Source organism: Muscardinus avellanarius (assembly GCF_963383645.1).
Source record: "Muscardinus avellanarius genome assembly, chromosome: 9".
Taxonomy (NCBI): domain Eukaryota; kingdom Metazoa; phylum Chordata; class Mammalia; order Rodentia; family Gliridae; genus Muscardinus; species Muscardinus avellanarius.
Window position 1 is genome coordinate 356,434 of NC_137795.1, and position 18,007 is coordinate 374,440.

The 18,007-nt window shown below is 50.1% G+C and overlaps 1 protein-coding gene across 1 annotated transcript in view; it reads right to left on the minus strand.

Moving 5' to 3' along the window:
- Positions 1 to 526: 526 nt before the first annotated feature.
- Positions 527 to 18,007, minus strand: part of EEPD1 (endonuclease/exonuclease/phosphatase family domain containing 1) — a gene marked incomplete at both ends in the record, with an annotated part of 122,460 nt that continues 104,979 nt past the window's right edge. The window contains 5 exons of the mRNA XM_080700926.1: positions 527 to 726; positions 2,973 to 3,167; positions 11,291 to 11,429; positions 13,748 to 13,882; positions 17,113 to 17,223. Of these exons, the coding sequence (XP_080557052.1) occupies positions 527 to 726; positions 2,973 to 3,167; positions 11,291 to 11,429; positions 13,748 to 13,882; positions 17,113 to 17,223 (780 nt within the window). The remainder of the gene's footprint in view (positions 727 to 2,972; positions 3,168 to 11,290; positions 11,430 to 13,747; positions 13,883 to 17,112; positions 17,224 to 18,007) is intronic.

Consider the following 18,007-nt stretch of genomic DNA (forward strand, 5'->3'; position numbering starts at 1 on the left):
AAGGGCAGGCAGAGGAGGCATTTGGGGTCCCCCAGCCATGCTCCAGAGGACCTCCTGATGGCTGCGGCACGACACAGCGGGAGCTCACTTATGCTCCCACCCTAGAAAGGCAAGTATCTGTTTATTACTTTTTTCAAAACAGACCTAAAAATCACCACTCAAAATATTTAAGAAGAGTGCTCAACCACAGTTAAAAGCGTCTGCAGTTTCCTGGAGGGTGAGGAGAGCCTCTGACGACCTCGCCTCGGGGGCTGGAAGGTCCGGCCCCTCTTCTCCAGTTTTCAAGCAGCCCCAGCCCTGAGAGTCAAGACATCTTGGTTCTCTGCTGGGCTTCTGACAAGACCGCCTGACACCGCAAGGGTCTGACAGGCTCCCCACCTGCCCCGGGGAGAGGTCCGGAGCAACCACAAAGGAGGTGTGCAGGTGCAGAGTGCAGAGTGCAAGGCCCTCCTCTCCAGGGACGCACTGCGCCTGGCCTGCGTCCTGTGGGTCAGAGGGCACACATAACAGGCAGGTGGCACCATCATCATCGCTCCTGCTTAAGGCTGGCTTCGCCATGCTCCAAGGTGACCCCGTTGCCATTCCGAGGGCCCTCCTTCTTGCTCCAGTCCTTTTCCGTGTACAACTCAGCTAGCACAGGACAATGTTCAGAAGCCACTCCACCCCACGACCAGTTGTCTGGAATCCAGGGGTTCGTGAGACCTTCTCTCACTACAGCCCAGTGACCTGAAGGGAGAAGGAAGAGACACAGAAATCAGGTCGGCAGCGTGGGAGGGGGCTGACCTGTGCCAGGAGAGGTCAACGCCATGCTGATTTCCTGCTTAAGCGAGGACCACCCTCTTAGGCACTTTGAACTCAGCACTTGAGCTCCCTCTCCTCATTCGTGTGCCACGACCCATCTGGTGGGCAAAAATACTACTCGATGCAGGGTGAGACGCCTGAGAGAGATGGAAGTGAAGGTCCTACTTTGCAGAGCAAAAGACCATACCAAAAAAGGTTAAATAATGTGCAGAGCTTTATGAGAGAGTATAGGTATTTTACATGTGAACTTTAGAAACACAAGAAGTAGAGGTACATCTGATGACAATTTTATTTTATTTTACTTTATTTTTTGTGGTATTCGGGACTGAACCTAGGGCATTCTACCTCTGAGTTCTATTTATCTTTTATTTGGAAATAGGGCCTCATGAGGTTGCTGAGGCTGGCCATGAAACTGCCATCCTCCCGTCTCAGCCTCCCAAGTATTAGGATTACAGGCATGTGCCACTACACTCAGCTCTGATAACAATCAAATAACTAATAACTACAAAACATTACAGAATGCTTAGAAGGCTCTGCTGTGGTCCTGGGTCACAAGCAGTGTTGAGGTTAATGTGAGGTGGTGGGGCCTGGGTTCTGGACTGAGCCTGGCTGGCCAGCTGTCAGATCTCCAATGGAGGGCTCCTCTCTGCTACCTTCCTCCCAACTGCGTCTCTGATCAGATCATAGTGCCCAGACTAAAAATTCCAGCCCCAAGGATCTCAGCCTTGGCTGCAAGTCAGTCTTGTGGTGGGACTCAGGCATTGCTAATTTCCTTATTTTTAAATTTCTTTTTGAAGTATAATATGTATTAATTGGGCCTTATAAAACTGCCAGCGAGGATTCAAAACCACTGTTCTATTTTTCTTTTATCAAAATATCCTACTCTTAGGCTGGAGTGCAGCTTAGTGGTAGAGAGCTTGCCTAGCATGTGTAAGGCCTAGGCTTCAGTTCATAGCACCACACACACACACAGTACTGTCTTTCCACATTGCTGGCTGATTGTTTCCTAATTGAGCAGGGCTTATCTGGGGGAAGGTGGCTGCTCTTCCAGGCTGATTTTATCCACCACCCGCTGCCCTTGTGGAGAACTGACCACCTTTCTCATCCTATCTTGACATTACACGACACGTCCACTCACCCTGTATAGCCTGTCATTCGACCTCATTCCACAACTCAGGGCCCGAACATTCCACAGATGTTTGCTGAATGACTCAGTGTCCTAAAGTTAGGGTACGTTACCAGCTCAGCTGAGTCAGGACTCTGCTGGTCGATAGAGATGATCTCTACCAGGTTCACCTGAGATCAGTAGGCACCTTTTAATTATTCATCACTCCCCCTTCACGTTTAAAAGTGCCTCTGAGGCCGGCATTGGAGCCTGCCATGAGGCTAGGCCGGTGCTGGGGCCTCCGAGGCCGGGATTGGAATCCTGCCAAGGGGTTAGACCGGTGCAGGGGCCAATGGCCAGCATCGGAGCCTGGCGTGAGGCAAGTTCACTCCTGCGGCCTCCAAGGCCGGGACCAAAGCCAGCTTAGGGGTTAGACCGGCTCAGGGGCCAGCGAGACCAGAACTGGAGCCTCCCATGAGGCAAGGCCGCTGCTTGAGCCAGCGAGGTCTGGATCAGTCCACTGAGTAGCCAGACCACTACTGGGACCATCAAGAGTGGGATTGGTACTTGCAACGCAGCATGCACAGAGAAATATCGCAGAAAATATAAATCAGACGCTTCTCTTAATCAGCAATAACTAGGAGGAAAAGGGCAACAGGAAGAGGTTGAGCTATAGAAAGGGCCCTATAGTGAAGCAACTAATGTGACCAATCAGAGGGTATGTATTACTGGAGGACGGAGCCTCTTTAAAACGCAGGAGGTACATAAACAAATGTATCAAAGTAAATCACCAAAGAAGTGTGGGATGGAGGGAGGGGGAGGGAATGGGATGGGGGCTGGAGGAGGGCTAATTGGATGATGTGTGCTTGTATATCCTCTCAAGTCTTGTACTCCAATGTGATTGATATATGACTACAATGCACCAATTTAAAAAATAAATTAATAAAAAAAATAAAAAAAATAAAAGTGCCTCTGATTATCTAAAGAATGTGCCCCTGGATGCTCACAGAAGAGACATGCCCCATCACTTTTCGACAGGGAACAGCATGAGTGGGCTCTGCCCTACCTGTGAAAACCTTCTTTAGGCTTTTGCTGATCCAGATGTTGTCCAGAGACTTGGAACCTTGAGGATTCTTGGTGCTGATGTTGGTGAAGGTGTGTGCAGGGATCAGGTGGTAGAACTTTTCCCTCCTCAGGATATCGTAATCACTGCTCTCTGGCCCTTGGCCGAAATCCCCTAAAATAATGACATCTTTTTCACCTGAAAGTGGATGGAGGAAAATCAGGAATTAAAGAGCAAGCGGGAAGCAAAACTTGACACTGACCGCACTCTTGAAACAGCATCACAATTCCCCAGCTTCACTCTATAAGATTAGGGCTCAGCAGTTCTTATTCTCCCTATTTTTAAACATTTCTTGTACACAATCCCCAAACCTTAAGAGGTTAATTTGGAAATGAGCAGTGTGAGAAAGAAACCACCCCTGTTCAAGCTTGTGGGTCCTAATCTTCTAATGCAAAATGATCTAAGGTCTTGTCCAGATAGTTAACAAAACTCAGCAAACAGTTACAGAGCTTCTACTCAGGCTCTACCCATGAGGGAGATTCAGAGATGAAAGAAACCCACCCCACCTCTAGGAGCTGACAATCTACTGGGAGGCAGATGGGAGCAGGGCATGCTTGCAAAACCAGAGACACGTGAGACCAATATAGCCAGGAAGGCCACCTGGAGGAGGCTGACTTGAATCTTAGAGGATGCACAGGACACGGGTGAGTGGAAACCTGTGTGCATGTGCCTGGTCACTGGACGCTCCTGGAGTATAGAGTGTGCAGTAGCCGGTGTCCAAGATGAGCATGGAGATGTAGGAAACAGTGGCCTCCTGGCTGGCAGGTGTGCTCTGCCCGCCTGAAGGTCAGCTCCTCTCAGTAGACTGGGGAAAGGCCGGGTCTCTTCCTGGCACTCAGTGAGCAGCCCACAGCCACCTTGGCCCATGGGGATGCACATAAGTCACCAGTCTCCTGCTCTGGTCATTTCTAAACCTGTCTCCAAAACCCACCGCTGTAGGGATGCCGAGAGGAGACTCCTATCCACGCTTCTGTGTCTCTGCCGTCTGTACTCACTACAGTCCCGGTTAACAGAGCCACTGTTCAGATCCTGGACACATGCTGCCAGCCTCCTTTCCAAAGGCTGCTCCCACATCACCCCTCCCCAGGAACGTCCCTCATCAACACCGAGTGTTCTCACTGAAGAATGTGACATGGGTATGTGCAAAGGGAATCGCTTTCTATTTGTGGTCCCTGGTCCTGCTCTCCATCCTTGAGGTTGGTTACAATATTATGTAAATTATTTGAAATATTGTTGCCTGGGAGATTTATCTTCTTCATTTGTTAATTTATTCAATCATGTATTTATAATACTATGGACCTGGGATTCTTACTTTACACTTTGAGTTAGGGTCCGCTCACTACTATGTTATTTACTTTGTTGCTCAACCTTTCTTGCTTTGGTCTTTGGGAGCTCTTTCCCTTGGCTTTTTTTTTTTTTTTTTTTTTTTTTTTTTTTTTTTGTGTGTGTGTGTGTGTGTGTGTTACTGGTGATGGAACCCAGGGGCATTCTATTACCTCTAAGCTACAACCCCAGATCTATTTTTTATCCTTCCTTCCTTCCTTCCTTCCTTCCTTCCTTCCTTCCTTCCTTTTTCTTTCTTTCTTTGTTTCTTTCTTTCTTTTCTGGTGGTACTGGGGTTCCTGGAAACCTTTCTACCTCCGGGCTACACTCCCAGACCTATTTTATATTTTTATTTGGAAACAGGGTCTCTTAAGCCAGCGAGGCTGGCTTCAAACCTGTGCGATCGTCCTGTCTCTGCCTCCCAAACCCGGGGATTACAAGCGTGCACCACCAGGCCCGGCTTATTCTTTTTTTATTTTTAAACAGGATCTCACTGAGTTGCAAAGGGCCTCACTAAGTAGCTGAGGCTGTCTGTGAACTACAATCCTCCTGTCTCAGCCTCCCAAATACCAGGATTATAAGCGTGCACCACCATGCCTGGCTAAGACTGTACAAACAGTTTAATGACAGAATATTCAAACATAATATTGTAGTAGCTCAAAAATAGATCCACCTCATGGAATAAACTTCAAAACCAGATTCAATTACAGGCATGGTGGCACAGACCTATAATTCTAGTACTTAGGAGGCTGTGCAGGAGGATTGCAGGTGGAGGTAGAATTCCTCTGGGTTCAATTCCTAGTACCAAGCAAAACCAAACAAAACCATATACATAAGATTTTTAAGTGATGAGTTAGTATCACAGTACAGTTGAGAAAAAAAGGATTCTTAAATAAATGATAATGGCAGAAATGGTTCATTATTTGTGGGGGATATAAAAGTAAATTTCAGACAAGCTAATGAAATGTGAAAAATGATACCATAAAAAGAATTTAGTGAATATATGTTTGATTTTGTGTTTGTGGTCAGCCTCAGCTACTTAGTGAGGCCCTCTACAACTTAGACCCGGTTTCAAAATGAAAAATAAAAAAATAGGGCTGCGGGTGTAGCTCAGAGATAGAATGCCCCTGGATTTGATCCTCAGTACTGCAAAAAAGTTTGTACATTCGCATATTAAAATGTTAATTTTTTAATTTGAAAATGAATATTTGATTTTTTGTAAGCTAATATTAGCTTCACTTAACATCCCCATCATCAGATGGCTAGAAAAGGCTGTGCCCAGTATTTATTTTTACATAAATGATAGCAACTTCACCTATATGATCTACCAATTTTTATACTTTTCAGTAAATTCTAGAGATAGATCAGCTTCAAATCAGTTTTCCCACACTGACTTTCCTTCTTTGTCTTCCCTCCCTCCCTCCCTCCATTTCTCCCTCCTTCCTTCCCTCCGTCCTCCCTCCCTTCCTTCCTTTCTCTTCCTTTCTCTTCCTTCCTTCCTTTCTTCTTTCCTTCCTCCCTCCTTCCTTCCCTCCCTCCCCCTTCTTCCTTCCTTCCTTCCTTCCTTCCTTCCTTCCTTCCTTCCTTCCTGTCTTTCTCTTTTTTCAAGATTGAACGCAGGGCTTTATGCCTGCTAGGTAAGCATTGCTCTACCAGTGAGCTACATGCCTAGCCCCATATTTTTATTTTTATTTGGTAATTCATTTTCTCAAAAGAAAGTCTGTAGGAAGCCCCAGAAGTAGAATGGGTACAATCACAGATGTTCTACTTGGAGTGGAGGGAGCGCTCTAAAAATCCTCTGGGTCAATGGGGGCTCTAAACATATTAATGCTTGAGTCTTGCTCCCAGAAATTGGGGACCCACCCGCAGAGATTTTGGTTTGCTTTCTCTGGTGGTCAGTCCTCAGTGTTTCCTAAACCTCTCAGGTTCTATGTGCAGCAGGCCTGGGGACCACATGTGGCAGTAAGGAGCTCAGCTGAAAACCAGTGCAGCAATCACACAAAACGTGAGGATGGGTGTCTCCCTGCCCAAGCATAACATGTGGATTTCTCTACTGATTCTTTTATTATGTTTTTTGATAAAGTTTATTGCTTTATTTTATCACTATATTATAAATATTTTATATTTTTTATTTTCATTATGAATTGGACCTTGTTTTTGCTCTTTATAGTTTCTAACTGGGTTGCTGCTATCAAAAAGCTAATATATATATATATATATATATATATATATATATATATATATATATGCTTTTGCAACTAGCCAGCTTTTGAAATTCTTTTGACTGTGTGTGTGTGTGTGTGTGTGTGTGTGTGTGTGTTAGTTACTAGGGATTGAGTCCAGGGGCATTCTACCTCCTAACCTATTTTGTTTTTTAAGTTGCTGATAGCCTCCCTAAGTGGCGGAGGCTGGCCTCAAACTTGTGATCCTCTCGTCTCAGACTGCAAGTACTGAGATTATAGACGTACACCACCACACCCAGTACTTCTGACTATTTTAAGACTTTAAGTGGCGTGAACGGACAAATCACATTCTCCTAGAGCAGATACACTTTTGTCATATTCTAGAGCAGAGCCTTCTTTCCCCTAATTCCTCGTTTCACTTTATTCATGTACATTCAGGAGGAGGAAGAGTGGCCGCAGTTACTTAAAATGAAACAAGGCCCCGCAGAGCAGCATCTCTGGAAACAGTGATTCTCAGCCCGGTTCCAGAGGGGCAATGGTGAGTCTGCGACAGCATGAGCGTGGCTGCCTTCGGGTCCTGGCCGTGGACAGCCCTGTGGTGGGTGAAATGGGGAGAACTGTCCACTCCCTGCTGCCGCTGCTGGGCCTGGAGGAGCCACCGCGAGTGCCTGGCTCAGGCACCTCCTGTGCAGCGCAGGGCTTCCCCTCGGAGTCTCCTGCCCAGCGGAACAAGAGCTGGCCGGTGGACACCAGCAGTAAGGACCGCAAGGTGATGTCAGGGCCCGAAGGGAAGGTTTTCTCTTTAAAGTGATTTAGACATTTCCCCCACTGTCTGATAGGAAGTGGAACAGTTATGAATTATTTTCCAAGCAAAGCCAGGAGGAATTCTGACAGAACAGTGCACCCAGCGAGGCTCCCTGGGATTCCCATGGTCTCTGCCTGACCCTTCTTGTCACGAGTTCACTTCAGGGCCGCCGCGTGACCCAGGGAGTGGCATTTCTCTCACACTCTGTGAGAGGTCTTTCAGGAAACAGCAACTCTTGTTCCTTGGTATGAATATAATTCGTTCGGTACTGTCTAGAGAGAAATGAAGTCTACAGTGGAGTGCCAGAAGAGACCAGCAGAGGGCGCGAGGGTGCTGCAGACCCCCAGGAAAAAGATGAGTCCACTGCAGCTGCCCTGCCAGGCCCCTCAGTCATTACATATCTGGGCACCAAAATCAAGGTGAGCCATCTTGAACCCAGTGCCAGCTTCCACCAGGGAAGCGGACTTGAGGATAATTTTAATGCAACTCCTATTAGCCAGCATTAGTAACCAGTCACCCAGCCCTGGGTGCTGGGCACTGTACTGACCACTTCCTGGACAGCACGTCATCTACCTGTCAGGACCCGGGGACAGGTGCTATCACCATCTCTTTCTGCAGGTAGGGAGCTCAGGTTTGCCTGGAGCCCCTGTGTTGGTCCTCAAACCCAGGACTCTCCACAAAGAGCAAGGCTGGCCAGCCACCGGGTGCGGCTGCTGTTAACTGAGGCACGGCAAGAGCTTGGGACAGTGCCTCCCACGCTGGTGACAGGAGATACATACATGTTGGACAGATGAGCAAAAGATGCTGCAGTTATTGGCTATCAAGAAAAACTAACAGCTATGGAAGACCAAGGCAGAAGGTCCCACAGAATGAGGGAGGTTCTCCTGGCATCCAGACCTGGAAAGTTTAGGTATAAAAAAGAAAATTCTAGAAGGAGAGAGGCTGGTGCCAAAGGTCAGTCAACCAGTTCTATGTAACTCTGAGAGGGAAAGTGAAGGTTATTTCTTTGGATGGCACATGGGGCTTCTTAGAGCACATACTCTTTCAGTCAAGTCTGCACCATGACCACATGAGGGCATTTCCCGCCACTGAGAATCTGCAGGTGTGCTGAAGCCCAGTCTGCCTCCTCCACAGCCAGCGAGCTGGGTGGGCGCCTGCCCGAGTGGTCTCCTTTGCTCCCAGAAGTGACAGGCAGGACCATGCTCAGGGCTGCTTTTCCCGGGGACCCCCAACTACCAAGTGCTAGTGACAAGCACTGCAGGGCCCGAGGGATGCCGTGCCAACGTGGCTGTGCATGTTCCCGTCTTGCTAAGGTCCAGGGGGAGACGCTGTGCTCCGGCCCCATCAGGTCTGGACCAGGAAAATTCCTTCTGATGACAGGGCTGTGGCCTGCTGATGTCAGCTGGGGGCATGGTCCAGACAAGGCAAAGAGGCAGGGTCTGGGTGCCAGGGGGTTTCTGTCTTTTCTGTGGATCCTGCTGTTCCTGCTCTGGCTGCAGCCCTCCTCCATCCCTGGTTCTGTCGCCAGTCAACAGGTGACTGGACATGAATTACAAGCAGGACACAGGGACACGAGTCATTGCCCCCACCTGGACACATCAAGGCGGAACCAGCTGGAACAATCACCTGCCCGAGGGCTCTTGACCCATCTGGCTACCCCTGGGCATAAGGGGAGCAAAATGTGACTGCTTACAGCGGGTGAGAAATTCTGACCGGCATCCTTCCTTTCTGCTTCCTGGGAAAGAAGAGTCTCAGGTGGAGAACAATAGAAATGTCCACCGATGTGCAAAGCTAGCAGGTTGTCTTGTTCAGTGGTGAGAGAGACAGACCGTGGTGATGTTTCCCACACAGATGCTTCCTGGATGGGGTACTGCACGATAAACACCTCTTCTGATGTCTTTAGCCATGGACTCATCATTTATGTAGAATGCTGCCCAGAGCAGGTCCTGGTTCAAATCAGAAACTACACTATTCACAACAGCCCAAAGTTGGGAGCCGTCCAAGTGCCCGCCAACAGATGAGAGGGCGAATGCCAAGATGTGGTACCTACATACCAGGGAATACTATTCAGCCTTGAAAAGGACAGAAGACCTAACACCTGCTGTCACGTGGATGAACCTTGAAGACATCTTGGTATGTGAAAAGGCCAGCGAAAAAGGACAAAACTGAATGGTTTCACTTATATGACATACGAGGTCAGATCCACGGAAACACAAGGTGCACTGTGATTGCCGGGCAGAGGGAGGGAGGACGAATGGGGAGCCTGTGTTCAGTGGGTACCGAGTTTCAGCTGGAGAGTATGTGGAAGCTGTAGAGATGGGTGGCGGGAACGGATGTATATCAGTGTAAATGCACTTAATGCCATGACCTTCACACTTAAAAATGATTAAAATGGGCCAGGTGTGGTGGCATCTATAATCCTGGAAGTTGGGAGATAGAGACAAGAGGGGGAGAAGTTCAAAGCCAGCTTCAGCAACTTAGCAAGACCCTGCTTCAAAATAAAATAAAATAGGGCTGGGAGTATAGTTTAGGGGTAGAAACCCCTGGGCTCCATCTCTAGTAGCACAAGCACACTTAAAATGGTAAATTTAGTAAGGTATGGTGGTGCATGCCTGTAATCCCAAAGACAGGAGGCTAAAGCAAGAGGATTGCAAGTTTGAGGCTAACCTGGAAAACTTAGTGAAACACTCTTTCACAATTAAAGATAAAAAGGGCTGGGGACGTAGCTCAGTTGGCAGAGTAGCCCTGGGTTCAATCCCCAGTAATGGGGGAAAAGGGCAAATTTGATGTTGTATATACTTTATTACAATATAAATAACTTTAAATGTAAACTCATAGTGTGTGTGTGTGTGTGTGTGTGTGTGTGTGTGTGGCAAGGTGAATTAAACCTGGGTGCATTCTACCTCTAAGCTACATCCTCAGCCCTATTTTATTTTTATTTTGAAACAGGATCTCTCTAGGTTGATGAGAATCTCATTACTTGCTTGCTGAGGCTGTTCTCAAACCTTCAATCCTCCTGTCTAAGCTCCCCAAGTACTGGGATTATAAGCATACGTCACCACACCTGGCTTACACTCGTAATTTAACTAAAATGTTTTTGTAGCTGAATCCTTACAGAATTTCTCATCCAATAAAGGGGGCACTTTAGCAAGGAGAACTCTTAGAAAGCCAGAAATTATCGTCCAAGACTTAGAAATCAGAAGAGAATCCCAGGCCTCCAGCTGCAGGCCTAGAGATAGTCACTGTTCTGAAATATCAACCCACACTGAATGCATTGCCATCCTTACTGCCAAATCGTTTTGCCTTCTGTGTACCTGTGGGGCAGGGCCTGGAGTGCTGGGTCTGCCTCTCCCAGGTCCTGCTCTTGGCACCGCTGTCTTGGGTTTCTGGTGTTTTGGAGCCACCTTGTGCACTCTGAGCACCTCTATGTGCTTGGAACTTCCAGTCTGCATACTCCGGGAAGCAAGTACCTTCTGCTCCCTTATTGATGGGGCCTTGTCTGAGGCCCCAAAGCTACCAAAGGCGCAGAGATTAAGCTCTGCATTCCACCAGGGAGAAAATCTCGATTTACCACTAACAGGAATATAACATTTCCCTCGTTCCTTCCTGTCCCTGTTTCACAAGAGCGTGTGCAGATCTGCACATGGCTCCATCAGAGTGGGACCCAGAGGCAGCTGGACGCAGACAGGGCATCACAGCGGACAGGTGCTTCCACTTCTATTTATTCCTCTAATTCTTTCCATCTAAGACAGGCCAAAGAGCCACAAAGCTGATACTTCAGAGCCAAGTACTAGGTTCACAGAGACAGAGATGGGACCGTGTGCCAGGTCAGCCGGGCCCCACGGGTTCAGGCTGTGCTCAGCCGCGCTCCCACACGCCACACCGAGTGGCTGAAGAGGCACCCGCTGCCCACTCTGGAGGGGGTGACCCAGCCGTGGAGAGTTTCTTACCTTTCAGGGTGTCCTGCAGAGTCTGCGCAAAGCTGGCCAGCCTGTGGCCGTCGCTGTGGCCCTTGCCGGGGTTCTCTACCCCTGGGAGGCTCAGGGCTGCCAGGTGGAGGTTAACAAGGGCCAAGTCATGGCTTCCCACCTGGGCACAGGAAACAAGGCAGGAGGGAAAGGCTTAGATGTTCGTAATTTCCCGCATTGGTTACAACCAACTCCGAAGTCACTTCGTGTACACAGTTGAACACGGTCCGAAAAGACAAAGCCCCCCCTTGCCCCTCCAGAGACGCTGCGAGGGCATTCAGCTCAGACTTCCAACGCACAAGACCTGAGGGAACAAGGTCTGCCGGGTTCACCTGTCTACCCTCTGCACCCCTCTGAGACGCCCTGACGTCTCTGGCATCCCACGCTGTACTCCTCCCTGAGGCCTACAATACTCGACAAATCTGCAAGTGTCAGGCTTCATTTTTCTCCCTCTGAGCAACCACACAGAGGCAGATGCCTGGGGCAGCTGCTGGAACCAAGACTTGAGGCTGTATCTGCAGGGCAGGGGCCACTGAGGTCTGCCTCCTCCACGCCTCTGCCCACACGCGCTCCCCTTCGGGTTCTTGTCCCTCTGGAGCCCACTGTGTCCTGCTGCTCACTGTAGCCGGGTTCATGTGTGTAAACGCCCAGTGCTCCCAGGAGCTGGCCCAACCCCAGGGCAGCTCCCCACCTCTACCCTCGGGGCCACCTGTGCTCAGCCGCACAGGGCCGGGCAGGCCTGCTCCTCTGTGCCGTGGCCACAAACTCTGAACGCTGACCAGAAGGGAAGGATGGGTCCCAGGAGGGAGGGTGGTTCCAGTTTGCTATCACCAGAGCCAGTCGCTGGGCAGCTCGGCTCTGACGACCTGAGAAGGCACCCTGAGGTTGGAGCTGGAACACTCCTCTGTCAGGACCACATGCCTGGCTCAGATTGTGACCCAAGCACAAGAGGTCAAGCGCGTGGCGGGGGGACTGCGTGCAGGACGGCCCCCTTCGCTCAGCACAGCATGGCACTTTCTCATTCACCATCCCAAACGGGTGGCCTTGGAGTGACACCAGCTGGCTCTGGCTGCTGCCCTGTCTGGCCCAAACCAGAATAGCCACTTCACAGAAAAAGGGGCCCAGACTGGAGGGAGGGCTTAATTTTTTTAAGTACTCAGGAGCAGTCTACCTGTGAGCCATACACCCAGCCCTTCTTAAATCTTTTTTTATTTTGAGACAGGGCCTTGCTCAGTTGTTGGGGCTAGCCTCAAGCTTGCCATCCTGGAATTAGATGGTTTCAAAGACAATGCCTGGCCAGCTTACACTCCAGGGCCACAGGTGCACGTGTGCAGACAGAAGCCCACGGTATCACAGGCAGGGGTATGAGAGGTGCCATAGCAGACATGCTGGTGTGCGAGCACACTCCTACTTCTGTGGCAGGTACAAGTGTGAGGCCCCCCAAGCAGGGGTCATCCCAGCCCCACCTCCTGCAGACATAAACTGTGCTGGGCCAGAGGCAGCCCTCAGGTGCATATGGAAAGAAAGAGGTCTCCATTCTCACAGGCAGGGAGCTTGCGGCCTCTCTGCTTCACCTGGGACTTCATGGTTAGGTAGCAGGGACAAGTCTTGCTGACCGCCAGCATGGTGCCTGTCTGCCCTCCCCCTTTCTTCTCCCCTCCCCTTCACGTTTTGCTGCTCTTTGGCACTTCCCATGGGAACTGGGCGGAACGGGAGGGACAGTCTGCTCAGCCTCCCCAGACCTGGTGAGACAGAGGCTCCCGAAAGGGCCAGGGCACATCTGGAGCCTCAGCCCAGAGCTCTGAGTCCCTGCAGGGCCCCTTTTCCCTGGTGACCAGAGAGCTGGGCCTGAGAAGCAGCTGAGGCTGCTCGGTGCCTCGGGGTACTCCTGCGGCCCCTGTCCGACCATTCCCAAGCACCGGGCCTCAGGATCGGGGCCAGGCGGGCTGAGGGACTGCTCAAGGTGCTTTTAAAAGGCAGTCCTGGGCCCTATCCAGAAAGTCTGGATAAAAAATCTCCCTGGGCAATTCTGATATGTGTCAGGTTTGGGAGCTGGCCAACGCCATCATCTGTCTCTCTTTTCTTTTCTTTTTTCTTTTTTTGAGATGGGGGTCTCTGATGTTTCCCAGGTTGGCCTTCAAAAGAACTCCTCCTGCCTGAGTCTTCCGAGTAACTGGGACTACAGGCATGCACTACCATGCTCAGCTTCTCCTCCCTCCTGCCCAGCTGTCAGAGTTCTGTGGGCTGAGCAAGATCCCCTCAGTCCTGCCCTGCGGAAGGTCACCTGCCAAGGAAGCCCTAGAAGTGGGTGCTGACCCCACCCCGAGGCACTAAGAGCAAGGCAAAATGACAAAGATGTCTCTCGCCGAGCCTTACGAGGAGAGGGCTTTTGCCTCCCTTTAGAAGGAGCCAGACTGCATGGATGACGTGGGCAGGTACCTTGAACCTCGCGAGGTAGGGGCTGGGGCCCAGGGGCCTCCCGTGCCCGTTGCTGGGCGAGCTCTCCTGCGACGCTGCATCTCTCAGCTCCACGCCGGCCGCCGCATCCCACAGGAACCCCAGGTAACCGGCTCCCTGCAGCAGAGAGGAGACACTGTCTTGGTGCCGGTGCTAGTTCAGCAAGGTGCAGACCAGCACAGAGGAAAGGGCAGGAGAGGCCGGCCAGACGAGAGAAGCAGTGGGCTCTGCTTTGGGGTCCCCAAGACCACTCACACAGGAGTGACTTCTATAGCAAAAAGCACAACACCAAAGCCACAGCACACTGCTCAGAAGCATTTTGCACACAGCTTTACACACCTTGGCTCTCTTTTTAGAGGGAAGGAGAGAAACCCAGACTAGATACAGTTATCTTTCAAATCATCATGCCCTATGCCATGAGATAACAACTTATACCCCCATTTGCCAGATGAAGACACTGCTAAAATAACCTCCCTACCATCCAATAGCTGCAGGTGGCAAGGGATGGACTGGGCTGTCCAGCTAGCTGCTGTTCACTGCGAGCGGTGCCCGGCACCCAGTATGCTCAGTTAGTATTATTGATATTTGCCAGATGAATGGACATCACAACCGATGATCTGAGTTCTGAAGCCTGGGCTAGAGGCTCTGGGGGCTGGTGGGTGGCAGGATCCAGGGGCTAACCCCTGCTGCTCTGAGCCCACTCTCACCTGCTGCTACCCCTGGGGGACTTGTGGGCAGAAGGCAGGTCTGTCTCCCCAGCACGGACCGCCCCACCAGGGCACAGCTCCAGCATCTGCTGCCCTGCCCAGGAGCGATCGGTGTTCCATTCAGACAGGCCACAGTGCTTTACTCCTGCTGCGAGAGAGCTGGGGGGCCCAGTGAGCCACTGGACTTACAGTGTGTGGCCTGGTCGGCTTTGGGATAAGGCTTTCTCTGCACTTACCATCCCCAGGACACTGCCAGAAGCCCTGCCTCAGGCGTGGCTCACCTCCTGCCTGCAAACCCTCAGGCTCCCTGTGCCCCTCATGGGAACTCTGCAGCCTCCTGCTCATCGCCCTGCCTCACACCTGCTCAGTGTGTCCCCAGTAGACCTGGCCTCCACCTCCACGCTTCTGTGCATACTCTCCTTCTGCCACTGGCCTCTGGCCCTGTCCTGCGCTGTCCCCAACCCTGACCCAGGGGGCCGAGAGCAGCTGTGGATGAAGTACAGTATTCCCAGCAGTCAGCTCACTGGGCTCAGGCCTGAGCACCGCCTCACACTGGCACACTGTTTCTTCTCAGGTCTCCATTTCTCATCTGTCAATGCCCCTCTAGCGATAGTTTGGGGCTGCAGAGCTGACCAGAGGCGCCCGGACACAATTCTAGGCCTCGGAGACACCAGCGGCTGCTACCACTTCCTCACACTTGTCTAGAGACTGGACATTCACGATGCACAGGTGTATTTCGTTTGACTCACATGGTTTTAAACATTGTTTGGATTATCTGTCCAGATTTAAAATTCAGAAAATTTCACATGAAAATTATCTGGGAGATCTGGCCAACCACAGTACTCCATGCTCACAGCTGGCTAGACCTGCAGCTGCACCTGCAGCCTGAGCTGGCAGACCTGGGCCAGGCCACTGGAGCCTCCTGTGCAGCCCGCCCCGCCCCGGCCTGTGCTGTGCTAGAGCAGCCCAAGCATCCTACTTCTTTGATATTTTTTGGTACTGAGGACTGAATCCAGGGATATTCTACCTCCAAGCTATACCCCCAGCCCTTTTGATTTTGAAATAGGGTCTCACTAGGTTGCTGAGTTGAGCCTCAGGCCTGTCTTCCTGTCTCAGACTTCCAAGTCTAAGATTACAATCGTGTGCCAGGATGGCCAGCTTCATGCTGTGCTTAAAGCCTGGACTCAACTTGCAAGCTGAGAAAAAGGCCATTGCTGCCACTGTGCAGAAGACATCTTTTTAAAAAAAATCTTAAAACCCACTGCTATTAAACATTTCCAAGATGAACAGAACTGGGCTTGAGTGTAATGTGTAAGGCCATGCATAGCTTCATGCATACACATGGGTGACACTGATTTAAAACATCTGAAAACAGTTTCAAGAAGAAGGCTGAGAGGTTCCAGTGGCTGGAAGTCTGTTCTCTGAGCTGCATGCCACTCTCCAGCAGCCTCCACTCCCCCACTTGGAATCGGGGGGCCTGTCTCACCCTCCAACAGCTGTGGGCTTCCTGAAGGAGGGGCTGGGATCCTGCATGAGTGAGCATGGGCAGGTGGGGTCTGTTTTTCTCATCAATGTGTATCTGGCAAGGACACAGGGCCTGGCACAGAGCGCCTAATCTTTCATCAATAATCTGTTGAATAAATGAATTGTGCTGAACGGGATCTGCTAACCTCATGGATGCTCACCCCACGCACGTGACTCCATTTCAAAAGAAAAATAGGTGGTACTCATGATTTCCAGGTGGATGGAGGTGCAACCCTGGGCTGGAGCCACGGGGAGGCGTGCAGTCCCAACTCTAGCCCAGCCTACAGCGCAGATGCAGACACACTGACCCAGGCCCAGAGAAACAAGGCTTACATGCACACTTTTAATAGTAAGTAAGAAACAAACACAAAAACCCTGGCTATTGTCAGTGGCAATAAATAGGGGTTTATTGTCAATAATAATAAATGCCTAGGTATTGTTGAATCCAGTATATACTCATATATACTGAACACACACACACACACACACACACACACACACACATACACACACACGGCTGGGGGTATAATTGGTGGTGGAGCACTCTGGGTTCAATCCCTGGTATTACATACATACATACTGCTGGAGGCAGCTTGGTGGCATCCCCAGTACCACACATAATACATATACAAAAAAAGTAGTAAAAAAGGCTACATCGAGAGTTTAACCCATATCCATGTGAGTGATAACGATGAAAATATATGAAATCAAAATCTCCTGAAAACTCCATACAGCTCTTCTGTGTGCATAATTCCAACTGCTGAAAGCAGATCCTTCAAGTAAGAGCTGAGGTGAGTGTTGTCAATGAGAAATGGGCTCTCCACAGGCCTGGCTGAGGACAGAGCAAGGGGGTCGAAGGACAAAAGACAGAAATACCATTCGCTTCCTTGGCTCTGGACCGGAGTTTTCCTCCCGAGACCCTAAATTCCCATTTCCATCTGGGAAAAATCCATTCCTGACTTGAACATGAAATGATAACCAGGGCATTAGACATAAATGACAAAGACTGAAAAATTGGGTGAAAATACAAAATTGTATCAAAGGAAATTTGAAGACATTCTTGATTGGAGAGAAAGGTTATTTAAAATAATATGAAAATAGAGCAGTTGGGGGTACCTTCTGGAGCTGGCCAGAGGACTTCTCGGCTACTGCAGACTTCCAGCAGCCCCGGGGCCCCTTCCACTTGCGGATGTTGGGCAGGATCGGCTGGTTTAACTCTGCACAGAGCTGTAAAGACACAGAGTGTAAGTCAGCGCCTCTGCACCCCCACAGAGGGGCCCCAGAATCAGGACACCATCTAGTGTGACTCTGGCCATCACACATAACTCAGAAACCTGCTGAGCTTCAACTCCATGTCCTTAAAGACCAGGGTCTGAATGTTAGATGTCAATTGAAAAAGGAATAAATAACAAGTTAACTAACCAAAACCAGGGTTTTTAAAGACCCAGATTACTAAGTGAGCAGGACAAATTAAAGAGAAAACTGTCCATTTGTAAAACACCAAATGATCACCCAGGGACTCTTGGCTACCAGAAGTTGAATCTCCCAGTAGCACGCTTCTTGTCTAATCAGTTCAGAGAGTGGCCAGAACCCTTTCTATCCTTGTAAACCCAGTGGATTTTAGGTCCCAGGAGGCTCTGGATCAGCGTCAAATCCAAAGTGCAAAAAAGATGTGATGTTTTTTCTCTTTGAGATTTAGCTTACAGGTGGCAAAAAATGACTCCCAGCAAATCCCAAAGGCTGGGAGAGGCCGGGCCTAAGGGCTGCTCTTGGTGCCCACATTGCCTGCTCTGTAAGAGGGAAGTCGAGGCACAGGCAAAGACTCTGTCAGTCACTTCTACAGTGACAAGTCCACGGAGAGACTGGAACCAAGCCTAGGAAGGCAGAGTGCTGGGGCAGGGGTGTCTTCCTTTCCCAGTGGCAGATTCCCTCAGGGCAGAGCCCATACCTGGTCACCTTTCTAAACCCTCCCCTGGCACAGAGCACCTGTGTCAATTGGCTTTTTATCCCT